The sequence below is a fragment of the Photinus pyralis genome, unplaced genomic scaffold (genome assembly GCF_008802855.1).
Source record: "Photinus pyralis isolate 1611_PpyrPB1 unplaced genomic scaffold, Ppyr1.3 Ppyr1.4_LG10, whole genome shotgun sequence".
Lineage (NCBI taxonomy): Eukaryota > Metazoa > Arthropoda > Insecta > Coleoptera > Lampyridae > Photinus > Photinus pyralis.
The window spans coordinates 1,574,839-1,602,697 of record NW_022170250.1 but is presented as its reverse complement, the minus strand read 5'-3'; the positions used below and the strand labels follow the sequence as shown (position 1 = coordinate 1,602,697).

At 38.9% G+C, this 27,859-nt stretch overlaps 1 protein-coding gene and 1 long non-coding RNA gene across 6 annotated transcripts; one reads left to right on the top strand and one right to left on the bottom strand.

Moving 5' to 3' along the window:
• Positions 1–316: 316 nt before the first annotated feature.
• LOC116161964 (solute carrier family 26 member 6-like) lies at positions 317–27,859 on the top strand. Of its 5 annotated transcripts, none has more exons than XM_031475473.1 (5): positions 317–460; positions 25,830–25,942; positions 25,990–26,150; positions 26,197–26,463; positions 26,531–27,859. In XM_031475473.1, the coding sequence occupies exons 1-5, from the start codon at positions 354–356 to the stop codon at positions 26,681–26,683; spliced, it is 801 nt and encodes a 266-aa protein (XP_031331333.1). In that variant the 5' UTR covers positions 317–353; the 3' UTR covers positions 26,684–27,859. The 5 variants fall into 5 exon arrangements, with proteins under 5 accessions (XP_031331333.1, XP_031331329.1, XP_031331330.1 ...); XM_031475469.1 differs by having other exon boundaries at positions 26,511–27,857; XM_031475470.1 differs by lacking the exon at positions 317–460 and adding an exon at positions 12,614–12,929 and having other exon boundaries at positions 26,511–27,854.
• LOC116161979 lies at positions 4,491–12,582 on the bottom strand. Its single transcript, XR_004143461.1, has 4 exons — positions 12,520–12,582; positions 5,166–5,756; positions 4,901–5,115; positions 4,491–4,851 (listed from the first exon to the last, which is right to left on the bottom strand). It is a non-coding gene; the product is annotated as an uncharacterized LOC116161979 (long non-coding RNA).

Sequence of the window (27,859 nt, the reverse complement as noted above, 5' to 3'; positions counted from 1 at the left end):
AAGAGAGAGAAACACAGAAAAAAATCAATCCAAGAAAAACGTAATGGATTTGAAGGACTCGGTGGAAATAAAGAACAGAAGAAGAGCAACGGAGGGGGTTACAGTTTTATATTGACAGTGTACTTTGCATATTCTCCACGCTTTCGTCCGGTTTTCGATAGGCGCAGACTCTTAATTTCTAGAGAATAATCAATTTATTTTAATATCCGCGATATCTCGGCAAGCTTAAAATAGCCATTTGCAGCCGCATGCATAAGTTATTTATAAGAACTGGCCGAAACCCAAGTAATGGCAATCGCGAAAAGGTCGCGAACCCGGGATTCGCTGTACTACAAATGTAGAACGATCGATGAATGCCAAGTTTATCGTCCGGCCCAGTTTCGAATGTGCTCTTTCAATCTAAAAATGAGCCGGTGACAGGTGTCGATTGTGCCGAGATTTTTCCACGACTGGCAAAGAGGTGAGTTTTTTCTCTTTCTGTTAGTCGAAGAGGAAACTGTAACTCACTCGCTGGCGATATAGATGTCGCTTTCTTGGGTGCCTCGTTCTAGTAGCTCGCGTGCAATGTTTGCAGTCGGCACCACGGACGCCTTTGATCTCTTAAATCTAAACGTTTTTGCCTACATTCTTGAACTTGCGTGTCAAGTGCAAAATAATGAGAGCTAATTGAACACGCGCCAGTCATTAGCCAAAATGTTTGTAATTAATTCCTTTGTTTTTTTGCACAGTAATTGGGAATTGCGTGATTAGCGGAGTACAATACACAAAACGGGTACAGATTTATAAAAATGCCATGATTAATTATGTATTATGATTTTTGCAAAACGTGAAAAATCTGGAAAAAGCAAGAATTCCAAGGATCTCCTTCTGAAGAATTTGAGTGATTGGTTGGAAAAGGTCGGAAAGTTAATCTTATGGAGACACTAAGCCCAAAGTATGCGCCGTTTTTGACCCTTGAAATAATAGTTTGTGTTCCAGGCGCAAACAATTTTAGTAAAAGTTTCGATTTTTTTATCTTTATCTGAGCCCAAATTATGCGCCGTTTTTAGTCCTTTAAATAATAGTTTGTGTTCTCGGCGCAAAGAAATTATAGTAAATGTTGCAATTTTAGAAACAAAGCCTATAAAATTGTTCTTATAGAGACCTAATCCTGAATTATGCGCGGCATTGTGCCCTTGAAAAACCCACGGTTTGTGCTCCAGGCCCAAAAAACTATAGAAAAAATTGAGATTTCACAAACAATGATAATAACATTGTTCTTATGAAAAATGCCATGAGAGCCATGCGCCATTTTGGACCATTGAAATAATAGTTTGTCTTCCAGGCCGAACAAATTATAGCAAAAGTTGCAATTCTACAATCAATGATCATCAAGTTTCCCTTATGGCGACAGAAATACAAATTATGCGCTGCTTTGGACCATTAAAACAAGTTTGTGTTCCAGGCGCAAAAGAATATAGCAAAAATTGCGATTTTTGGTATAAACTGATTCTTATGGAGACACTAATCTCAAATTATGCGCCGTTTTTGACTTTTGAAATAGAAATAAATAAATAAAGACCTTATTATTAGTTCGTCTTTTAAGAGCAAAAAGTTATATGAAAAGCTTCAATTCTACAATCAATAACCATAACATTGCCCTTATGGAGACATTAATACAAAATATGCGCCCTTTTGGACCCTTAAGATAAGTTGCTGTTATAGTAAAAGTTTAAATTTTCGTTATAGAATTGTTCCGATGAAGACACTAATCTCAAATTATGCGCCGATTTGTGTCCTTCAAAAAATAATAGTTTGTGTTCCAGGTGCAAAAGGCTATTGCGATTTTGGATATAAAATTATTGTTATGGAGACACTAATCTCAAATTATGGGCCGTTTTTGACCATAACATTGTCTTTATGGAGACAGCAATATAAGATATGCGCCGTTTTGGACCCTTAAGATAAGTTTGTGTTCCTGGCGCAAAAAATTATAGTAAAAGTTAATATTCTCATTATAAAATTGTTTCGATGAAGACACTAATCTCAAATTATGCGCCGCTTTGTGCCCTTCAAAAAATAATAGTTTGTGCTCCTGGTGCAGAAAATATAGCAAGAATTGCGATTTTGGGTACAAAATTATTCTTATAGAGACACTAATCTTAAATTATGCGCCGTTTTTGAGTTTTAGAAATAGTAGTTCGTCTTTTAAGGACAAAAAGTTATATGAAAAGATGCAATTCTACAAACAATGACCATAACATTGTCTTTATGGAGACAATAATTCAATATATGCGCCGTTTTGGACCCTTAAGATAAGTTGGTGTTCCGGGCGCAAAAAATTATAGTAAAAGTTTAAATTTTCGTTATAAAATTGTTCTGATGAAAACACTAATCTCAAATTATGCGCCGATTTGTGTCCTTCAAAAAATAATAGTTTATGTTCCAGGTGCAAAAGACTATTGCGATTTTGGATATAAAATTATTGTTATGGAGACACTAATCTCAAATTATGCGCCCTTTTTGACTTTTGAAATAGTAGTTCGTCTTTTAAGCGCAAAAAGTTATATCAAAAGTTGCAATTCTACAAACAATGACCATAACATTGTCCTTATGGAGACAGCAATACAAGATATGCGCCGTTTTGGACCCTTAAGATAAGTTTGTTCCGGGCGCAAAAAATTATAGTAAAAGTTGAAATTTTCGTTATAAAATTGTTCCAGTGAAGACACTAATTTCAAATTATGCGCCGTTTTGTGCCCTTCAAAAAATGATAATTTGTGCTCCGGGTGCAGAAGAATATAGCAAAAATTTCGATTTTGGGAAAAAACTTATTCTTATAGAGACACCAATCTCAAAATATGCGCCGTTTTTGACTTTTGAAGTAGTAGTTCGTCTTTTAAGCTCAAAAAGTTATATGAAAAGTTGCAATTCTACAAACAATGTCCATAACATTGTCCTTATGGAGACAGTAACACAAAATATGCGCCGTTTTGGACCCTTAAGATAAGTCTGTGTTCCGGGCGCAAAAAATTATAGTAAAAGTTGAAATTTTCGTTATCAAATTATTCCGATGAAGACACTAATCTCAGATTATGCGCCGCTTTGTGCCCTTCAAAAACTAATACTTTGAGCTCCAGGTGCAAAAGAATATAGCAAAAATTGCGATTTTGGGTATGAAAAAATTCTTATGGGGACTAATCTCAAATCATGCGCCGTTTTTGACTTTTGAAGTAGTAGTTCGTCTTTTAAGCTCAAAAAGTTATATGAAAAGTTGCAATTCTACAAACAATGTCCATAACATTGTCCTTATGGAGACAGTAACACAAAATATGCGCCGTTTTGGACCCTTAAGATAAGTCTGTGTTCCGGGCGCAAAAAATTATAGTAAAAGTTGAAATTTTCGTTATCAAATTATTCCGATGAAGACACTAATCTCAGATTATGCGCCGCTTTGTGCCCTTCAAAAACTAATACTTTGAGCTCCAGGTGCAAAAGAATATAGCAAAAATTGCGATTTTGGGTATGAAAAAATTCTTATGGGGACTAATCTCAAATCATGCGCCGTTTTTGACTTTTGAAGTAGTAGTTCGTCTTTTAAGCTCAAAAAGTTATATGAAAAGTTGCAATTCTACAAACAATGATCATAACATTGTCCTTACGGAGACAGTAATACGAAATATGCGCCGTGAAAGTTGCGATTTTGCTTATAAAAGTATGGAGACCCTTAAAATAATACTTTGTGTTGCACCCACAAAACATTATAGTAGAGGATTGGATTTCATAGCCGTCAAATTCTTTTTCGACAGTGACAATTGAATGCTCTTATGGAGACACTAATAGCAAATTATGCGCCGTTTTGGGCCCCTGAGACAATAGTGTGTGTTCCTGGTTCAAAACAATTGTCGGCCGGCGTGTACGTCTTCCTACAAGTACGGTTGAATGCACAAAGAAGTTCGGGCGCCAAAAAAAATTAAAACGAAACCTTTGCGCGACCTCCGTCGGCAAAACAAAGACCTATTGTAATAAGACACCTATAACAAATTTACTACAGGAACAACTTACATCTAAAGTAATGAATGACAAAGGAAATGCATAGAAGGCGTAAGAATTTAAATAAGAGCACAAATCAAATAGTTACTTAAGCTGAAGTTTAGTCAGGAATTTAGCTTGAATCGGCCTTGGATCTTCATACAAGTCTTTGGGCTGCGGAGCTATCGTCATCCATCGTCTAAATTGTAAATACGGCGGACCTGTAGAGTAAGAATAGAAGAGAAACAAAAAACAGAAGAAGAGAATAGCAATAACAGAGGAGAGGAGTAACAGCAATAAAAAAAGAACAAAGTAACTTTAGGGGAAAAATAAGGCGAATTAAACGTCATGGGATGGAGAAGGTGGATCAACAGAAGGGCAAAATAGGGAGCAGAGGAATTGGGGGGGAGGGGGGTATTTGAACATAGGACGTTAGTAAATGAGAAAAAACGGAGAGAATAGCTGTAGGTGGAGTGCGAAAACAGCAAATGGGGATTGCCAGAAAACGGTGAGAAGAGTATGAAAAGAGACGACCGAATGGAAAAGTATTAATAGCTCAAAAATGTCATGGCAAGATTATTGTTCCTACAATAACTTCAATTTGTTAAATCGCCGCATTTTTTGGAATAATTTAATGGTCGCTGAAATTAGTCAGCAAATTATAACGACTTTGACCTTACGATGCTTTAACGGCGACCTGAGTCTTATTTTGCTGTTAATGTGAACTGCACTTTCACAATTTTGACGTTTTGGGATTTTGTTCGAGAAGAGAATGCTGGAGACCTTTTGGATCGTACCTTACTCATCTCTGTCAAGGTTAAGATGTTGTCAACAATCGACCTACAATCGGGGTACTGGCGCCACTAACTCAAAATTCACGTGCACTTACCATGTTTACAACTTCGGGCGAAACTTGTTACCTGTTCCGACGGATGCCTTTTGGACTGCGCAATGCGCCATAAAATTTTTAAAAGCTAATACCCTCCTATGGCACCTGCGGCGCAGCTGAAATGCTCTACCTAGGTCCTTTAGCTTGTTGAGTGCTGCTAGAATCTTCTGGGTTCATGAAAAACTCTTCTAGAACACTAGAGGGTTTTTTTAATGCTACAAAAGGTTCAATAAGATAGTGAAATTTAGAATGGTCTACAAAAAACCTATGACACTTTTAAAGGCTAATTAAGCCTTCCCCGCTTCCAGTTTTCCACGTTGCGGTTTCTCGTTTCCGGTTTCCGGTTCTCAATTTCTTCATGCCTTTTCTTCATGCTAAGGTTTCCATTTCCAGGTTACCAAATACCAATCTTTGGTTTCGCTTTTACGTTTTCGCTTCTACTTCCAATTTCCGGTTTCAATTTCACTTTGCCTGCTTCGGTTTCTTCTACTTTTTCGAACTGTTGAACTTCCTAGACTTATTCTACTTGCTTGACTTCCCCATGAGATACCTGCTCTCCATGCCTTACTGATTTATTTTTAAATTTCGATTTCCTAGGCTTCCTCGGCAGCCGCATCTCAATTTTCTAGGCAAAAGTTATTAACTACGCGGTAAATAAATGCCGAGGTCTACTACGCAAAGATCCAAAGGGTTCAAGAGCACTTAAAGGCTTCAATTAATTGAAGCCTTTGAAACCTTTACGAGCTCTCTGATGCTGTAAGTGCAGTTAAGGGTTTCCAAAAGTCTCTTAGAGAAGCCTCCTAAACCTATCTTTATCTCCATAGTTTAGCTTGAATTGTGCATTGTGTAGCATTATCTGTAAAAAAAATAGTACGTAATATTTAATATTAACATTTAAAGCTTGACGTAATCAAAGTTTGGTTAACATTACGTCAAAGTATTATATTTATTTAAGGAAACACACGTGGTTTAGTAATAAAAGGTGTGTTTTCTGTACGAATTGTTTGGGCAACTGTCTCAAAATAGCAATATATTTGACTGTATGAGCAGCATGTAGGGTCTACTGCTCGCACAGACGGACGGACTGATAACCTCTTCTCATACTACTAAATTGCATTCTTCACCATTTTGAAAACAATCCCATTACCCCCTCCCCTTTTTTTGCTATCCCGTGATCTTTACCTATCCACAAAATAGCGTCGGCCCTGCAGTCATACGATAAGCACACTGTTTTGTACGTTGTCGGGTGAGTCGTTTACAGGGTGGTTCAATTAACTAACGTCAACCCCTCCCAGGTGTCAACTCTGCAATCTTGCATAGTGGAATGGATGGTGGAACAGAAGTCCCTGACGGAGATCTTCCGTTGTTGGACCGGCCTCCACCACTTCGGCAACCTTATTCAGCAGAATCTGACAATGTGACTTACCAGAATGCAATTAGTCCATACCAGGCCTTTTCAATAGCTGAGACTAGCATAATGTCAGTGACTGGATCGTTCCTATTGCTAATAGAATTCTTATTGTAAGCGTAAGACCTTCGCTTAATTTAGATATATAAGTAGGACGTTGCGTAGTTTGCGCTCATGTCATCGGTATATTATGACGTCATCATTGAGTATGTTTACATAGCATCTTGTAAACAATGGAACAGAATACGTATGTAGGCAGCTATACAGACAATGCTGCATTGTGGGTAGGATACCCGTTACATCAAGGACTTAAAAATTGTTTTAGTAGTTATTTGTAACAAGTTTTCTATGTCGCGATCTTTTACTAACAAGAGGAAAAAAATCACTTTAACCGTTTTTTTCGTAATAACAACACCCGCAGTACTTAGCAAGAATTCGAGACTTGCCCCATACTCACGAACGAAGCCACCGTTACTTTCGTCTCAAGACGACAAACGTTTCGCGGCACTTTCGGATAAAACTGGCGGTTTTTTTTATGCACTATGGGAATAATTTTGTATTACGCACACGCGAGGAAAACCTTCTTCGGGACAAAAACCCTAGCATAGCTCACACAAAGACTCGACGAATTATATTAAGAAAGACAAAAAAAGCAAAATAGAACACTTCAAATTGTGAAACTTCATTTCTCTGTGCCACCAATCTAAAATAATTTTGTTGGTATGCTCTACAGTGCGTTTCCACATAGCAGGTGTAACTGCGTCAATGGCATATTGCCACGTATCTAAACACTTTTCTCTGCCATAACCTTTCTCGCCAACGTGTCGGTTATAGTGCCGTTTTCAAATTCCCCATATATTTTTGATGGTATTGAAAACGTAATGGTAGGGAGGCAACCGTAGTACCGCATGTCCATTTTCTAATGCCATCTCATCAGCATACTGTTGCGACTGGTAAAAGTGAACTATCTTTTTCTCGTTCATAATAAGTAATAAGATTAGAAATAAGTTGTTTACCTTTTCTTGGTAAACCCGATGACATAACTGCGTATGAAAGTTGGCAGCGCCAGAAAGTCGTAGACCGAACTAAATTAACTAGTCGATCTTGCTGATGCTACATCCGTACTAGACTATGTTGCTAACGCTAGATCCGTTCGATATCGAAGTACTGTGTAATTTGTACTTTTAAGAGTCTATGTGAAATTTGGGTTTCTAGGGATTTCATTGGTTGGGAATTGATGGGCGTAGTTTTAAAAGATTAAAGTGGTGGAATATTCGAAAATTGTGGGGCCTAGTCTCAGGGCGCGAATTGACTGGCTTCGAAGCGCGAGTAACTATGCCGAGAGCGAATGCGCGTTAAGGCACGAGAGCGTTTACGATCCTTAGCATAGTACTTTCGTGTAAGTCTGAATTTATGAAGCACAAGTCAGAATGTTTGAATTCAAATCAGGATATCCGAGAAATAGTAGTAAACCTACAGATCCAAAATCAGACCTAAACGCAAAACCTTTATTTTAGTGATTCGTAGTATTCTAGTTTAAGTCTGAAGTTTTGAAGTGTAAGTCGGAATTCTTGCGCTCATGTTCTTAGAATAATATTTTGCATGTCTGAATTTTTGACTTCAAGTCAGAATATCAGCAGTAGACCTACACTGGGAATTTTCCATTAAAAGTTAGACCTAAGTCCAATAACAATTACTTCATTCAGCGTCATAGTCCGACCTAAACTCAAAATCTTTACTCATACTCGACATAGCATAGATTTTCGTACCTATGTCTGAATTTTTGGAGCATACATCAGAATTTTTGAGTTCAAGTCCGAATATTCGAAGTATAGTAGTAGACTCACACTGGGAATCTTCTATCCAAAATCAGACTTAAAACAAGACCTTTACTTTATTTCAGCATCGTATATTTAGTGTATAATCAAGTCAAAATCACCGAAACGTAGTCGATCTACACTACAAATTTTCCTCTCTGACTCGGATCTAAATTTAAATCTTTACGCATTCTCATATTCTTAGCATACTATTCTCATATAAGTCTGAATTTGTGGAGTGTAAGTCAGACTTTTTGAGTTCAAGTCAGAAAATCCGAACTACAGTAGTAGACTTACACTGAGAATCTTCTGTCCAAAGTCAGACTTAAACTCTAAACCTTTACTTTACTTCAGCAGCACATATTTAGCGTATAATTGAGAGCATTATTGTTTAAGTCTGAATTTTTGGTTTATAAGTCGGATTTTTTGATCTCAAGTCAAAATCACCGAAATATAGTCGATATACACTCAACATTTTCCTCTTTGACTCGGACTTAAACTCAAATCTTTACGCATTCTCATATTCTTAGTGTACTATTTCCATACAAGTCTGAATTTGTGGGGTATAAGTCAGATTTTTTGCGTTCAAGTCAGAAAATCCAAGATACAGTAGTAGATTAGTAGACTTACACTGAGAATCTTCTGTCCAAAGTCAGACTTAAACTCTAAAACCTTTACTTTACTTCAGCAGCACATATTTAGCGTATAATTCAGAGTATTATTGTTTAAGTCTGAATTATTGGTTTATAAGTCGGAATTTTTTATCTCAAGTCAAAATCACCGAAATATAGTCGATCTACACTCAACATTTTCCTATTTGACTCGGACCTAAACTCAAATCTTTACGCATTCTCATATTCTTAGCATACTATTTCCATATCAGTCTGAATTTGTGGAGTACAAGTCAGACTTTTTGCGTTCAAGTCAGAAAATCCGAGATACAGTAATAGACTTACACTGAGAATCTTCTGTCCAAAGTCAGACTTAAACTCTAAACCTTTACTTTACTTCAGCAGCACATATTTAGCGTATAATTGAGAGCATTATTGTTTAAGTCTGAATTTTTGGTTTATAAGTCGGAATCTTTGATCTCAAGTCAAAATCACCGAAACATAGTCGATCTACACCCAAAATTTTCCTCTCTGATTCGGACTTAAACTCAAATCTTTACGCATTCTCATATTCTTAGCATACTGTTTTCATATAAGACTGAATTTGTGGAGTACAAGTCAGACTTTTTGCGTTCAAGTCAGAAAAGACGAGATACAGTAGTGGACTTACACTGAGAATCTTCTGTCCAAAGTCAGATTTAAACTTTAAAACCTTTACTCAACAACAGCATCACATATTTAGCGTATAATTCAGAGTATTATTGTTTAAGTCTGAATTTTTAGTTTATAAGTCGGATTTTTTTAATCTCAAGTCAAAATCAGCGAAATATAGTCGATTTACACTCAAAATTTTCCTCTTTGACTCGGACCGAAACTCAAATCTTTACGCATTCTCATATTCTTAGCATACTATTCTCATATAAGGCTGAATTTGTGGAGTGTAAGTCAGACTTTTTGAGTTCAAGGCAGAAAATCCGAACTACAGTAGTAGACTTACACTGAGAATCTTCTGTCCAAAGTCAGACTTAAACTCTAAAACCTTTACTTTACTTCAGCAGCACATATTTAGCGTATAATTCAGAGTATTATTGTTTAAGTCTGAATTATTGGTTTATAAGTCGGAATTTTTTATCTCAAGTCAAAATCACCGAAATATAGTCGATCTACACTCAACATTTTCCTATTTGACTCGGACCTAAACTCAAATCTTTACGCATTCTCATATTCTTAGCATACTATTTCCATATCAGTCTGAATTTGTGGAGTACAAGTCAGACTTTTTGCGTTCAAGTCAGAAAATCCGAGATACAGTAATAGACTTACACTGAGAATCTTCTGTCCAAAGTCAGACTTAAACTCTAAAACCTTTACTTTACTTCAGCATCACATATTTAGCGTATCATTCAGAGTATTATTGTTTAATTCTGAATTTTTAGTTTATAAGTCGGAATTTTTAACCTCAAGTCAAAATCTCCGAAACATAGTCGATTTACACTCAAAATTTTCCTCCCGTACTCGGACCTAAACTCAAATCTTTACGCATTCTCATATTCTTAGCATACTATTCTCATATAAGTCTGAATTTGTGGAGTGTAAGTCAGACTTTTTGAGTTCAAGTCAGAAAATCCGAACTACAGTAGTAGACTTACACTGAGAATCTTCTGTCCAAAGTCAGACTTAAACTCTAAAACCTTTACTTTACTTCAGCATCACATATTTAGCGTATCATTCAGAGTATTATTGTTTAATTCTGAATTTTTAGTTTATAAGTCGGAATTTTTAACCTCAAGTCAAAATCTCCGAAACATAGTCGATTTACACTCAAAATTTTCCTCCCGTACTCGGACCTAAACTCAAATCTTTACGCATTCTCATATTCTTAGCATACTATTCTCATATAAGTCTGAATTTGTGGAGTGTAAGTCAGACTTTTTGAGTTCAAGTCAGAAAATCCGAACTACAGTAGTAGACTTACACTGAGAATCTTCTGTCCAAAGTCAGACTTAAACTCTAAACCTTTACTTTACTTCAGCAGCACATATTTAGCGTATAATTGAGAGCATTATTGTTTAAGTCTGAATTTTTGGTTTATAAGTCGGATTTTTTGATCTCAAGTCAAAATCACCGAAATATAGTCGATATACACTCAACATTTTCCTCTTTGACTCGGACTTAAACTCAAATCTTTACGCATTCTCATATTCTTAGTGTACTATTTCCATACAAGTCTGAATTTGTGGGGTATGTCAGATTTTTTGCGTTCAAGTCAGAAAATCCAAGATACAGTAGTAGATTAGTAGACTTACACTGAGAATCTTCTGTCCAAAGTCAGACTTAAACTCTAAAACCTTTACTTTACTTCAGCATCACATATTTAGCGTATAATTGAGAGAATTATTGTTTAAGTCTGAATTTTTGGTTTATAAGTCGGATTTTTTAATCTCAAGTCAAAATCACCGAAACATAGTCAATCTACACTCAAGATTTTGCTCTCTGCCTCGGACCTAAACTCAAATCTTTACACATTCTCATATTCTTAGCATACTATTTTCATATCGGTCTGAATTTGTGCAGTACAAGTCAGACTTTTTGCGTTCAAGTCAGAAAATCCGAGATACAGTAATAGACTTACACTGAGAATCTTCTGTCCAAAGTCAGACTTAAACTGTAAAACCTTTACTTAATTTCAGTATCACATATTTAGCGTATAATTCAGAGTATTATTGTGCAAGTCAGAATTTTTTGTTTATAAATCGGAATTTTTGATCTCAAGTCAAAATCACCGAAACGTAGTCGATCTACACTCAAAATTTTCCTCTCTGACTCGGACCTAAAGTCAAATTTTTACGCAATCTCATGTGCTTAGCATACTATTTTCATATAAGTCTGAATTTTGTGGAGTACAAGTCAGACTTTTTGCGTTCAAGTCAGAAAATCCTTGCCCGAACCCGGATTCGAACCAGGGATCATTAGTATCGCAGTCCAGATCCAACTGAACTGCGCGGGCTAGCCGGTTCTCGAAAGTTTTGACTAGTTCTCCAACTTCAAGACTCCAAAGCTTCAAGGATGCAAGTTCTTAAGGTCTTAGAACTCCAGAGACCCAAATCTCCTAAGTGCTTCCAAAAACCTCTGCTAAGCTCGTTGTTAATATCCCCCATGAGCTTGTGGTGGCCTTGAAGACCTTTAGAAGTCTTTAAAAAGTTATCAAAGGGTCCTGAATGGTTCTTGAAATTCTTACCTGTCCCTAAGATTCGATCAGCTTGTGTAACTCTTAGGCGGTTTTCATGAAGGGCTGATCTAGAACTGCTAAGAGCCTTCGGAAACATTAAAGGCTGCATATTTAAAATCTTCAAGGGTCTCCAAAGGTTTCGAAGACTATTCATATATGAGTGTTTAAAGAGCCCTTAAAAGCTCTTAGCCTATTAAATACTATTGCCAATAATTTGTTTAGTATTTAGACTTCTTTAATTAACAATAGATAACGATATTTGCTTTAATTGGACTATTTAGGAAAAAAGTATTTCGTCAGACATAAACAAATACATATACAGAGTGTTGCATTCAAAAGGTTACTTTAGAAAGCTTTGGACATTCTAAAATAATACAATTAAAAATGAAACAATTTGAAGCCTTAAGGGTCTTCGTATTGAGTGCAAGGTATAAATTAATTTTGCGCGGGAAATTTAAATTTTCTTTTTTATACACCTTAACGGAATTATCGAACTACCGCACCGATCGGATTGTTTAACTGTATCTTATAAAAAAAATAATTATTTGCGTTACCTTGTGATCGATACAGAACGGTAGTTAAATGGAGTGACGTTTATTAAGTGCACATATCAGCTGATCATCGTTATATAATAAACGGTGGGTCGCGTGTCGAAGTCTCAGTGTATTTGTTCCATTGTTTGTCTCGAGACGCAAACTCATTAAACCGAACAATTACATTGTCGTACGAATAAAAAGCGAGATCTCAGTCTGACGTGTTGCTGATAACCCGAATCGACAACGTTATCATTCCCCACTCTGTATACGTGTTGATTTATAATTTAAAAAAAGTAAATGTTATTACGAGCACTTGCCGATAATGAGAGAAATTGAATGTCAGATAAAGCGTTTACGATTACATCGATGGTCCTTTTTAGTGGCGAGATGAAAGACGACAAAGATCAACTAACCTTCGTTCTCAAAGGGTAAGTGAACTCATTTTTATTTCCGCTCGATATTTCAAAAATTTCCGCCCCGAGACGCGGCCGAGTGACGTCGCACGCGCGAACTTTATGCACTTTCGCCTCGGTGAATGGGCGCCTTAGACCTTAAAACTTTAAAATGACCTTTGCGTTCCACAAGGAAAAACTTATCGTATTTGAATTTCAAATGGCGCGCAGTACCACTTTTTCGAAATTGGGACGAAGATATCGTTGCGGTTTTGAAAGATTATCGCGCAAGAACTTTTACACCTTTCATTGTTTTAAGTTTGCGACTTTCAGACGCCTTTTTCAATGAGAATTGCGTGCGAGGGTCAAGATCTGAGCATTGCGACCTCGTAGAAAGTAACAATTAAACAAAGTAGAAAAGAATGAAAGTCGATTGACTCTAAGATTTTTATTAATTGATTGATTAACGATTAGAATCGATTTACATGATATTTGATATTTCTCAAAAATTCATTAATAAGTCGACCAATGAGATTAATTCATTAATTATTATCATAAATGAATATTCTTCGATAATCGATTTATGTACATTTGATTAAGCAATGTGATGACCGCAGGTATTTAAAAGCATTAAAAATTTCATAGGCCACCAAGAGCATTAAATGGTGCAACTGATCTATGGGATTTTTGGAGTCTTAAAATCATTAAACCATTCAAGCCTTGAAGGATTAAAGCATTAAACATTTGGGGGCCTACGAACTGTTGCAACCTTAAGTGTTGGCCGCTTTTGAGCTTTGAGCCCTTTGAAACGTTTTGTAACTGCTTTTGAAGATTTTAAGGGGTTTTGTGAAGTTTTAAGGGGTTCTAAGAGCCTTTGAGGGTGCCCAAGGCCACAATAGGTTACTTGAAAACATAATTTAGAGGTTAATTAGATCTTTCAGAACCTTTGGTAGTTTGGGTTTCAAGTGTACACAATTTCTAAGATCTTTCATGAATCCTGCAACTTAATTGTTTTTGAAAATCTTTTAGAACCTCTTAAGGACTACTCGGAACTGTGGTTTCTTTAAGGTCTCTGTTGTTTTTGATGTCCTTGACGCCTTTAGAGCCCTCAAGTGTCTTTCATGTAATCATATCTTGATGGTACAGGTCTAACACTGAAAACTGACTCTGCTAGTCCGTTACAAAGATTTTGATCTATTTATAATGGGTGCTGAAAAAAGCTGACTTTAGAGTCATTTGAGGTGGTTTCAAGGAAAAAGGCCCCGGAATTCCGCCTGCTCAGTTTGCAGATGCGTTAAACATTTATTTAAGAAGCTCAAACTGATAAATGTTACCTACTTGTAATTTATTAACAGTACAAATAAATGTTTTAGAAGAAAAGTTGGGGGTATGGAATACCTCTCAGCGCATTAAGGATCCATATACCTTTTCTTGAAATCTACCATGGCAATTACTCTCGCGAAATGTTTTGGGCGATGAGTAAATTTTTTAAACATGTTCCATACACGAACGTTCTAGGGAGTAAATGTTTTGGAAGAGAAGTTAACACCGGGTGGTCTGGGGGGTATGTAATACCCCCCAGCGCATTAGGGATCCATTACCTTTTCTCGAAATTTACCATGGCAATTACTTTCCGGAGAGGGCCATCAAATCCTTCATGCCTGGGGTTATTCCATACACCCCAGACCCCCCGGTGCCAAATTCTCCCCCGAAATGTTTTGGGCGATGAGAAATTTTTTTAAACATGTTCCACACACGAAAGTGCGGGGGGGGGGTTAATGTTTTGGAAGGAAAGTTAACACCGGGGGGTCTGGGGGGTATGGAATACCCCCCAGCGCATTGGGGATCCATTACCTTTTCTCGAAATCTACCATGGCAATTACTTTCCGAGAAGGGTCATCAATCCTTCATGCCTGGGGGGTATTCCATACCCCCCAGAGCCCCGGTACTAAATTATCCTCCGAAATGCTTTGAGCGATGAGCAAATTTTTTAAACATACATGAGAGTTCTAAGAATGTTTTGGTGGGGAATTTAACACCGGAGGTCTGGGGGGTATGGAATACTCCCAGCGCATTAGACATCCGTTATCTTTTCCCTAAATTTACCACGGCCATTAGTTTCGGGAAAGGGTCAAATACTTCACGCCAGTATTCAATACCCCCCAGACCACCCGGTGCTAAATTCTCCATCGAAATGTTTAAGGCGATGAGCAATTTTTTTAAACTTGTATGGAATACCCCCCTCCTCCTCCCCCGCGCATTATACATCCGTTCCCTTTTCCCAAAATTTACCATGGCAATTAGGTACTTTCGGGAAGAGTCACCCCCCAGCGCATAAGGTTTCATTAACTTTTCTAGAAATCTACCATCTCAGTTAGGTATCCGTTACCTTTTCCCGATATCTACCATGACAGTTCCTTTCGGGAAAGGGTAACCAAATTCTGTATACCTGGGGGGTATTCGATACCCCCCAGACCAGACCACCTTCGTGCTAAATTCTCCCCAAAAATGTTTACAGCAAATTTTTTAAACATGTTCAATACACGAGGGTTCTAGGCGGTAAATGTTTTGAAGAAGAATTTAACAACGGCGGTCGGGGGGGGGGGGTTATGGAATTCCCCCAGCTTTACCTTTCCCCAAAATCTACCATGACGGTTTCGTTCGGGATACCTAGGTGGATATTTCACATTCCTTAGGCCCCTCGGTGCTAAATTCTCTCCCAAATTGAGAGAAGAGCAAATTTTGTTAAACATGTTTGAAGCCGTACAGGTTTAACCCTGAAGCCCAGCAGATCTGAAGCTTTCGTCTTTGAGCTTGATGACTTGACGCTATATTCCACCGTTAGCCCTTTTAGGGATTGTGCCTAGGAACCTTGGAAGCTCTGAAGCATGTGGGATGAGGGAATTGGTGTTTTAAGCATTGAATCTTTGGAGGTCTTAAAGTGTTGCAGCACCTTCTGTGCTTTGTACCATTTGAATCCAAGCCCCAGACTCCCTTGCAGATTGGAGGGTAAACGGCATGTGGGCTTTAGTACCTGGAATCATTTGAGAGTCGAAGCTTTGCAAACCTTGGAGATTTACAGCATTGAGGAATTGGCGGCTCGAGGAGCTCAAGGGCTTGAACACCTTAGAACAACGTTGCATAAGAGTATCAAGGCCTTGAAAACTGGGTAAAACTTTGAAAATTGAAATTATTGCATACGTTTAAAAATTGAATCTCAAAGAATCTGACCCCTAAAGGTCCTTAAACCTATTAATGGCTCATAAAATGTTGGACTTCTTGGAACAATTTATGTCTCCTGAAAACCCTTTCAGACTATAGGCGACCATAGCAGACTCACCAAAATCGGCTCTTAAAAACTCACAATGGATTTCTTAACAGCGCTTAAAGACTTCGAAAGGCGTGTACCTACTCATAAAAGTTAATGGTCTTGAAGACTCTTCAAGAGTCAGATTTCTTACACACTCGTAAAAACTAAATGTCTTTGTAAATTGTAACGGGCTATTTACATTTACATTTACAAGGGGCGAAGAAAACTGAAAACTGAAATTGAACCTCCATAGCACTGGCAAAAATTCCAATCAATTTTATTTACTCAAAGCGTTGCATACAAAATGTTCTGCGCTGCATAAATGTGTTACTCGAATTTTAACAAACTTGTTCTCTGTTTATCACAATGACTTTTTAAATTCGATTTCTTTAACCTCGTTTCTATTTGAAGAGCGCGACTCCAATTCGAAAATGTTCCCTCGCGTAAATTGTACGATTCATCAATGAACAGAATAGGCTAACAATTTTAACATTATATTAAGTCTGCAGGTTGCAGGTAACTTGTACTTTGTCTTTGGGAGTTTCTTAACAATGCGATTGAAAAAAATTAGCAGCGACGTTCTTGTTTGGAATTTTCCACTCACAATTAAAACTGGGAACACTTTATCGCTAATGAATAAATTTTTTCAAACGACAATTTAGCGTACCTTAAATAGTACGTAATCGCACGCGAGATTTAGGGCGAAAGTAATAAAATCCCCTTGTAACAGCTTTTTTATTTACAGACATACTTTCGTTCATGTTCGCTGCAAAGCGGTACATGTTTAAATTTCTTGTATGTTTACCAAAGTACAAACTGAAAACCATTGTATTTTCTTAAAGACCAATAAAAGCTGAAAAGATTTTGGAGCAGACTTAGAATGAGATGCGCTAGTTTCGGTACGAATTACTTTGCGCTTCGCATTTTTAGTAGAAAGATTTTTAAAAAATCTTAGAGATTCACTTTCACTCTCATAAAGATTCTTTTTTATGACACCTCAAACCCTCACTTCATATTCCCTGGAGTAATTCCTAATTTTCATACAAAATCATCAAAATATGGACGCTTTTAACAAAATAGCGGAGTCCCTCCCAATTTTCCATTATTTATTTGGTGGAAGTTTTTCGATTAACTCAAATATTTGGACGGCCTCCAAAACTGTGCTTACAAATATTACAATGAAGTGCAAATATTATTCTGGTTGAAAACTTTCCACCTGTTTTCTCGCCACCACTGAACAGCAAAAATTTATCTCCGAGATAAGTTTTCAAGTGCAACCACGGCCGGATGAGGAAAACTACTCGACTATCACCAAAAGTTTCCTGGCCAGGGACGTGCGTGTAACTCATTAAAAAAAGCAGCGGCCTCCCAAATTTGTCGGACTAAGCTGGGGCGTTAAGGCTAATTAGTTTCGTCGGAATCCCCTCGCGTAAATATTATTGCTGTTTGTTTAACCTTGCGCGTAATTAGCGGGATTTTTTTTTCATTTAACGGAAAATTGTGCAATTCGATGAGTTAGGTGCGACGATTGCCTCACGTGGAAAATTGTGTTTCTCAGCATAGACTGGCTTGCAATTGCTTAATTCCGGCACGTGCTTGTTTTGTATGCGTAATCGTGACCTTATCGTATTTCCCATGGTGTTCGATTTTCGGAGGTGTCGAGTGTCTTTCAGGTAAGTTTAAAGTTACTTTTAAGTTCACTTAATTTTTCTTCTCTCGCTCTTACCTTCCTCCACTTCTAATTTTTTCTCAAGAACGCTCTCAAGTTTCCTTTTGGTTCCTCTCAAACTTTACTCCGAAGTTCTCCTCTCAAGTCACTCTCAGGTTTCAAACTTGTTTTGGATTACAAACCAACCGCAGGCAACTCTCCTCTGTTCCCCACCTGCTTGCTATTCCTCAATGTGATCAGTCGTCTGATGCCCTCCTTCTGCTACTCTTCTATATAGCTTTTGTCTTATTTCCGCCCACTACTACCTACCTACTTCTTTCACTAATAATGTACTCTTTTTCTGATACTATTACTGTTTTTTTCTGCTCCAATTCTCTACCTTTCATCTGCTGCCTTGCACGTCCTGCCTTTCCTCTCGTTTTCCTTCACTCCTCCTTAGATAGATCATTTGATTTCTTACAGTTTTATCACAATTCTTGTACTTATTTCCTCTGCTCCGTCTGTGCTCCTTCTCTGGTATTTTTTGCCATTACACCTCGCTGTGCCAGTTCTTCCCTTGGTTTCCTCATACTCATCATCGACTCTCTGTCATATTCTTCTTCTACACCTCTATATCTCTTATGTTCTTCGCGCGTTCTGCACTCCCTCTGCTTTACAATTGCTGATCAACTTTTTACTCTTCGCTCCTTTAATCTGATAATCATTGGCCTCTCCTGATTCCATTCTTTTCTGATTCCTCCTTCATGTGGCCTTATCTTCGGGTTTATCTGTCTTTACTCTAGCCCTGTCCTGGTTTTTCTCTCTTTGTTTCTATTTGCTTTTTCCATTTCAGTCTCATTCTTTCTCTTATTTTTCGTCTGCCCTACGTTACTTCGTTTCTGCTCCTCTTCAGCTCCCAATCCTCTCTCCTTCGGTTCTCCAACTCCTCTGCTGTACATTTACTCTTCTGCTTCCGTCCTTCCTCTCTTGACTTATGCTCCTAGCTGCTTAGCTCTTTGGTCGATTGTTTTTCACATTTCTGATTTTGCCTTTTGTTTCTGGTTTTATCATCATTTCGTCGCCGGTTACATTTGCACTTTTCCTCTCTAGCCCTGTCCATATTTTGTTCTTCCTCCTCACTTTCTCTGCTACCATTCTGGTTTGTTCTGCAACATTTCTGTTCTCTTTATTGATCTCTCTCATACCTTCACGTTCTGCTGTTCCCTAGCCGTTTCTTTAGTTTCTGTTATTGTTCAACCCTTCTGTCTCTTCCATACACCCTAGAGCCCATGGTACTACGCTTCCATGCAGTACGTTAACCCCTGAGAGCTCTGGTGATATTAAAAAAAAAACATCTTGTGCTTTAACTCATTTTGGGTGAGAAATCAGAACCGCCGGGGGGTCTGGGGGGGTACGGAATACCCCCTAATAAAGAAAACCCGGTTATCCTTTATCCGCAATTATGAAATCAGTTGTATTCCCATACAAATGAAATCTACGTACAGAGGGGTGTATTATTAATACCCCCCCCCCAGTGCTACGCTTCTCTGCAGTACGTTATTCTCTGAGGGCTTTCGTGATACTTTAAAGGGTACCATCTGTTTATTTGAGGTAAAAACACAGAACTGGAGGGTCTGGGGGGTATATGAAACCCCCCCCCCCCTCCGCAAGAGAAAACACGGTTATCCTTTATCTACAACCATCATGAAACCAGGGTATTAGTAGAAATAATTCCTAAAAATAGACTCTTCCATTTCTGGGGGGTCCCCAGAGTCCCCGATGCTACGCTCCTCTGCAGTACGTTAACCCTTGAGCGAGTACCATCTTGTTTTTTTAACTGATTTTGTGTAAAAACACCGAACCAGGCGATGTTCGTGCCTCTACTTCTTCTTTTCTGTCCCTCCGACTCTATACCTTTTGTCCTCTTTAGACTTTCCTCTGATTTTTAGTCCATTTTTGCACAATTAATTTGTAAAACGGTATCTTTTAATCTCACTTTGGCCGGCCGGCTGACTGGATGGCAGCAAATGTTGACCGGTAGAAGAACGCTTGTAGAAAAACGAGGAGTGTACCCGGGGCCATGTAATTAACAACCTGAAGGACGGGGCTACATGAAGTGGGTCGGCGACGTCTGGGTGCCATCCCCGAGCGTGTTATATCAACGTGGTGATTTTTCAATTTTTTTCTTATCTTCTTCAACAGTTTTGGTCCGATTGTTTTCAAATTGGTGCCGTCCGAAATATCTTGTAATTGCAGGTAATAATAATAATATATATTCAAACGCGAAATCCCTCGTATCCTAAGACTCATTCATTCAACCGCTGGTGGAATTGCTTCCTGTCTTATGCTCTCTTTGTATGTTTTTTGGCACTCGCTCTCTCATTTTCTCCTCGTTTTTTACCTCTGCTCCTCCTCCTCACCTTCTCCTTTGTCCGCTCCTTCGTTAGTGCCTTGCCTTCACCCTCTTTCTTCCATTCGTTTCCAACTCCTTTTCCCTTGATGACTCCTGTATATTCTCTGATGTTCTTCTCTATTTCTTTTACTTTTCTTGTCACATTTCTGCTTTTCCTTCCGTTGGCTGTTTGTTACTGGTTTCTTCAGATGTTCCTTTGCTATTTGCTTGTTGATACTGCAGTTCTTCCATATTGTCATGTTCGTTCTCTGTTCTTCTTATTTTTACCACCCGCACGTTAGTAAGGGACGAATTGTATTGGGGTAAAAAATGACCCCCCTTCTTTATTGACGGAAATACAGGTTTTGAAGCACCAGGAATCCGAATCAAACACAATCTCGATCATGTCGGTCTGTCGGCTGAACCGATTGGAACCAAATTTGGTACACATATGCATAGGAATAAAAGGGCGGAATCGCGCATGCGCCGGATGTGCGGATAGTATCCGTGTTGGCCACAGAAAATTTTTTTCTTTCTCCCTTGGCTAATGATTGCTCCTTGCACCTTCTCTGTTCCATAATTGCCCTCTTTATCTCCTCTGCTTCCCCTGATTCTCTATTTTATTTTTTTTGCTTTTCTACATTTCCTATGTTCCCTCTATCTTTGTTAACATGTTGCCTCTCCTTCCGCTTCTCCTCAGATTATCCGCAGGCAGGGCCATGCTCCTCTTTTTTGCCACTGTGATTTTGAAACAAGCACCACTGCGTTGCACTTACCAATAGTTAAGCGCCACCCAATTTCTAACTTAACTCTCCCTGTATGAAATTGAGAATATACGAGGGCAGTAACAACATAGGATCAGTTACGTTACACACAAATCTGACTATCTCGACTGCAATTGAAAATTTTTCCAGTCAAGAATGATCGATTACCAAACTAATCACTGAATCTTAACACAACTTTCTAAAAATAAATTGATACTCCGGGCACAAATACGCACCTATCTATAGGACCAAGTACAAGAAAGGCGACAACATAAAATTAAACGTTCACGCCAAGAAGTGGGCCGAGTTCTCGGATCCCAAAACCTGCAAACAAAAGAAAACCTCCCAAGCTGCAGAACTCGGTGCACAATTAACTGACTAATGCCTGAAGGGCCTCGTTTTACTCGTTTCACCGCTTCAGAAAGATTATCATTCGCGTTACTAACTCGATCATAACCTAACCGAGATCGCAGAGATAAACAAATTACTTGAATGTGCAAAAATAGTTAATACTAATACGTTAAAAATTACGGAAGTTGTCTGTTTATGAAGGACCGAATCCCGATATCAAATGTCGTTCATGACCCGGTGACCTAATTCCAGAAAATGGCCGCTCGTCATCAGCAGGTGGAAGATATGTCAAAGGCAGACAAATGGTGAGCAAGGTTATGAACTCGTACGGCGACCAAGAATCCTATGTGTGTATAGTAAAACGTTTCCGGAAGTTGAACTGGTCCGTACAGTTGGTTTAAATTAGAATTTAAACTGGTACCATAAACAAAAACTAGAATTAAAACCCCTAAAAAAAATCAAAGGTAACCCTTCTCGAAATCTGAAAGATGGAAACAGTGATCGGTAAATGGCGAACAGGAAACCAGGAAACAGACAAGTTAGGACAGAAAACGGGAAACATGAAGCTGGAAATAGAAACTGGAGTCTGGAAAAGAGGAAGAAAACCGAAATAGGGATCTAGAATCAATGAAATGGAAACAAAAAAGGCAGAATGCGGAATGGAAAACAAATCTGGAAACCGGACACTAAGGGAAGTTAGAGGATTTTTGAAACAGCAAACAACAAGTTAGACATTGGAGGAGGAAAACAATAAAAAATAAATAACTGGAAGCTTGATATTGTGAAGAGGTATCTGGGGAGTAGTTTGGAAACAAAAAACTGACAACCAAACCGGAGAACCGGGAACAGAAAAACTGGAATGGGAATCTAGGAAAAGAAAAAGGCAGCGGAGGTACACGTAAAACTGGACGGTAAAATGTATAAACAGGAAACAAGAAGATGAGCTTGACACATGAAACTAAGAGCAAGGATCTGGATACGGAGAACAGGAAACTAGGAACGGGAAACTTTACTTTACTTTAAAGGCGCTAAAATGGAAATGGAAAATTTCAATTCATATTTGGGTGTCGATTTTGGAGAGGCAAAAAATGGCTATAAGATTCATTACCTTGAGAATCCTGTAGACGCACTCCGGGTTTCACTACATCCGCTGCTAATTGGGAAGCGTCTACAGCAGCAATTCTTCAATTCCCTTCCTTTAAAGTCTCAAAATGGAGACCACTTTTGGAGTTTCTCCAACTTGAGGGGTTTAAAATGGCAACAAAAATCCCTTCTTTGCGCTCACCATCGCTTCATTCGCCAAAGTGGAGAAACTTGTAGACGTTTCTCAGGATCCCACTGCGCCGGCTTCAAGTTTAAAAAAATCTGCAGCAGCAAATCTTCATTTGAAACGAAAATCAGATGACCCCTCCTCCTGCAATCATGAAACCATGCACTTGAAAATCTTGTGATAAACTGGAGGGGGAGGGGTTATTCCATGCCCCCCAAACTCCCCGGTGTTACGATTTCTTTCCGAAATAGGCTAAGCCCTGAAGAATATCATGATACTTTAAAAAAGACCGTTGCTTTCCGTTTTTGGGTGAGACCGTAATACCGGGGTGCATGGAACACCCCACAGTGAAACAAAAGCAAATGACCCTTTCCCTAGAATCATGAAATCATCCGCACAAAGGTCTCGTGGAATACTTGGGGGGGGGCATACCTCCCAAACCACGCTTTCTTCCAAAATACGCTACGCCCTAAGTCTATCGGGAACATTTAAAGAAAGACTATTGAGTCTTCCTTTCTTGGATTTCTTTTTTGGGTGGGAATGTAATACCGGTGGGTCTGGGGGCACGGAATACTCCACAGAGGAACAAAATCATAGCACCCTTTCTCTACATTCATGAAAAATGATAAATACGAATATCTCGTAGAGACCTAGAATACGGGGGGGGGGGGTCCATACCCCACAGGATACCCCCCCCCCGGTATTACGTTTTCTTCCGAAATACGCCATAATAATCTAAGGGGGTTATATAATATAGACCATCAAGTCTTCCTCTCTTGGCTTCCGTTTTTAGATGGGAACGTAATACTGGGGGTTGGGTCTGGGGAGTATGGAATACCCCACAGTGAAACAAAATCATATGACACTTTCCCTGTAATCATGAAATCATACGCATGAAGATCTCGTGGCATACAGGGAGGTATTCCATACTCCCCAGACCCCCCGCTATTACGTTTTCTTCCAAAATACGCTAAGCCATAATAATCTAAGGTGGTAATATAATACAGACCAACAAATCTTCCTTTCCTGGCCTCCGTTTTTAGGTGGGAATGTATTCCGTACCACCCAGACCCACGGTATTACGTTTTATTCCGAAATACGCTACGCCATAATAATCTAAGGGGTAATATAATAAAGACCTTCAAGTCTTCCTCTCTTGGCTTCCGTTTTAGGTGGCAACGTAATACTGGGGGTCTGTGGTGTATGGAATACCCCACAGTGAAACAAAATCATATGACCCTTTCCCTACAATCATGAAATTATACGCGCGAAGATCTCGTAGAATACTAGAAGGTATTCCTCACCCGCCATACCCCCCGGTATGACGTTTTCTTTCGAAATACGCTAAGCTATAATACTCTAAGGGGGTAGTATAATAAAGACCATAAAGTCTTCTTTTCTTGGATTCCGTTTTTAGGTGGAACGTAATACCTGGGGGTCTGGGGAGTATGGAAAACCCTGCAGTGAAACAAAGTCATATGACCCTGTCCCTGCAATCATGAAATCCTACGCAAGGATATTTCGTAAAATACTGAGAGGCGGGAGGGAGGTGGGTTCTATATCCCTTTGATCCCCTGGTGTTGTGTTTTTTCCCCGAAATATGCCCTGAACCCTTTCGACATACTTAAAAAAACCCATCGAATATTCCTTCCTTGGTGTCCTTTCTTGTGCGAGAACGTAATAGCGGGGGTCTGGGAGATATGAACTGCTCCCCAGTAAATAAAAAATCAAATAACCCTACCCAATACAATCATGAAAACATGAATCTTTCTTTCTTTGAGAGTACATCTTCAATTTTCTTCTCTTAAAGTGCCAAAATTGAAGTTATCTTGGAGTCTCGTTAAACTGAGAGCCTTGAAATGTCAACAAAAATCCTTTCTTTGCCCCTATTGCCCCATTCATCCAATTGGAGAAGCTTGTAGGCACATCTTCGACTTCCACTGTATTCGTTGCAATTTTAAAAAAGTCTACAACAGCAAATCTTCAATTTTGTTCTTTTAAAGTGCCAAAAAATTGAAGTCTCGCGAACTTCTGAGGCTTAAAATCCTTTAGTCGCGCCCATTGCTTCATTAATCCAAATGCAGAAACTTTTAGACGCATCTCCTGCTTCCTCTGCATCCGTTTGAATTTTAAAGGGGTCTGCAGCAATATATCTCTTAAAGTGCCAAAAATCCGGTCATTTTGGAGGCTCGCTAACCTGAAAGACTCGCAATGGCAAACAAAGATGTCCATTAACCTAGCAGAGCAAGGTCAGCAGAACACAATCAAACATATTGCATAATTTAGGTGCTAATTAGGTGCTAATTAAGTGTCCTATCCTCGAATTAAATGCTTTTTTTTTAATTATTACATGTTCTGCCAGGTTCATATGAGCTCAGCAGAGCACTACCTCAAAAAACCAAGAAAATGAAAAGTGAACTAACTATAATTAGGCGCTAATTAAGTGCCTCTTCGGCGTACCTACCGCTTAAAAAAGACGGCTAATTAGACATGAATCGTCGATGGAAATTGCAATATGACAAATATCAGCCGAGACTTAAAGAAACGATACACTTCAATTATGGAAAATGCAAATGGCGGTACTTACAATAAAAAAGAAAAAAAAACGCAATTATATCCTCCTACGGAGTTAGAGGCTAATTTAACCACTAATTATTCCAACAATATATTGAGCGACCTATTCAAAAGATACGAGGATCTTTCAACAAAATATACCGTGAACACTAATAATGCTTGTAATGAAAAAGATATACTGCTTACCATGCCTCGAAATCCATTCTTGATTCTAACACGTGCTTTCAAACCCTCAGGCGAAATACTTTTTGGGAGAGAATATGCGTTTACTCCCAACACCGGTTGACATTGACACCTGTCAGGTCACGGCGTTTGCGTGTCAAAGATAAAGGTACGTAGATACGTTTGCGACCACCTCGCTATCATTTGACCCAAATTCCGCATTCCAAAATAAACAGATGACTAACCGGCTTATCAGTGGCTATTAGTGAACCTAATCGCTCGGCGCTAATCGATGAGGAACTCGTCATGTCACATTGTAGACAGATGCGGTATTAGTCTAACCTCGCACCGCACAGGATGGGTACGGAAAAAGAGCCTTTACTTTTACGAACGACCACTTACCTGATGAGGTTGTCTTCGGTTTCGGAAATTCGGCGATTTTTAACATTTTGGTTTTGGTTGCAGTGGTATGGAAGATGAGAGGTTCGTGACCCAAGCAGCCTTACACGTTCAGCGCCCTGTGTACCAGACGGAAGAGCTCAACGAGGTGACCACCTATCAGTACAGAACGCCGGATCGTAAGTGATTTCGGGCTTTGGTCGCCGGTTTAGGTTGATTTTTGTAGTTAGAAGGACGGTGCAGAAGAAGTTCGCCTCGTGCAAGGCGAAATCGTGCATTTTCAATACTGTTCCGATTTTGAAATGGTTGCCTCGCTACAATTGGAGGAAGAACATCGCGGGAGATTTGGCGAGTGGACTTACCATAGCGATCATGCATATACCACAGGTGAGTGCTCCAAGAGGACGAACCTGGGCTGATTCGCCCTTTTCAGGGGATGGCCTACGCTCTCTTGGGCAACCTGCCACCAATCACCGGTCTATACATGGCGTTCTTTCCGGTCTTGGTCTACGTCCTGTTCGGCACCTCCAGGCATGTCTCAATGGGTACGTTCGCTGTGGTCTGCCTAATGACTGGAAAGGTAGTCTCGGAATACTCCAACGATGGCACCAGCGCCAATGCGACGGACTTCAACGAAGACTTTTATTACACTCCAATGCAGGTCGCAACCACTGTAACCTTCACCGTGGCAGCATTTCAGGTGAACCCCGAAGACTCCACGCCCTAAATTCAGGTCTTTAATTTCAGATGTTGATGTACATATTTAGATTAGGAATCGTCACCACGTTGCTGTCCGAAACTTTGGTAAACGCATTCACGTGCGCCTCCGCCTTCCACGTCGCCACCTCGCAGCTGAAGGACCTCTTCGGTCTCGTCTTGCCGAAACGCAAGGGAATATTCGCCTTAGTTTTCGTAAGTAAAATTCCGCGTGGCAAAGGTCATTTGCGTCAATTTATTGATTTGTGTACTACTAATTCGATCGACTGATAAAACGAATTAATCCGCTTTTTTCTCTTACTTGGTACGAGGTAGTGATGGGGCCCCTAACTCTATACGGAAGTTTACAAAAGTCACTAAATCACTCTACGCTGGATCCCCTTAGGTCGGGGGCCCACGAGCACGTGCTTGCTCTGCTTGTACGCAAATCCGGCCCTGGGCGGTACAGGTGTGAATGACCCTTTCAGATTTCAAAATAATGGATTACTTGTGACCAAGCACATGATGATGTGACGTCAAGTAGCAGTCACATGAATGTTACAAATAATTAGATATCCGATTGAGATATCTCCCAACACATAAACAACTATATTTAGAGCCTCTATGATTTTTTTCCCCAGTCGAATGGAAGATGCCGTAATTCCTCCTCTTTACATTTACAAAGTTAGAACCTGATGAATTTTCTATTCGTCTTTTCCTCATTTTTAATCTTCGATTGCTAAATTGGAAAATAAACGCTTTAGGAACTCATGCATAATTGAATATAAGAAACTCTAGAATTCCGGAATTCGATTTACGAATTTGGAAATTTCTTTATTTTTGGGTTTGCGAGATTCTTATTTTTCACGATTGAGAAATTCAAAGAAGAGATCCATAAGTTTTGACTTCTAAAAGAGTTGATGGGATTCCAGAATTTGATTTTCGAATTTGTAAATTTCTTCATTTTTGAGTTTTTTGAGATTAGAACAGAATGCATTTCTTAACTACCGACTTTTGGACTTTGTTGTAAGAATTGCTAGAATTCCGAAATTCGAATTTTGAATTTGTAAATTGCTTCATTTCTTAGTTTGCCGATTTTTCCACGGTTGCGAAATTTAAAAAAAAAATTGAACTGGATGCCTTTTGTAATTTTTGCCCGTAACAGGACAGAAGGCGATCCATAATTTTTGACTTTACATAAGGAATTCAAGAGATCAATTTTCACACTTGTACATTTCGTCGTGTTTTTGAGATTTTTGGGAAATAAAAAAATTAGGAATGAATGAGTCTCATAATTACTGCCCATGGATGGACAGTTTGCTGAAAGAATTGCTATAATTTCGGAATTCGATTTTTTAAATTTTGTAAATGGGGTAATTTGGGCTAAAAAAAATGACCCC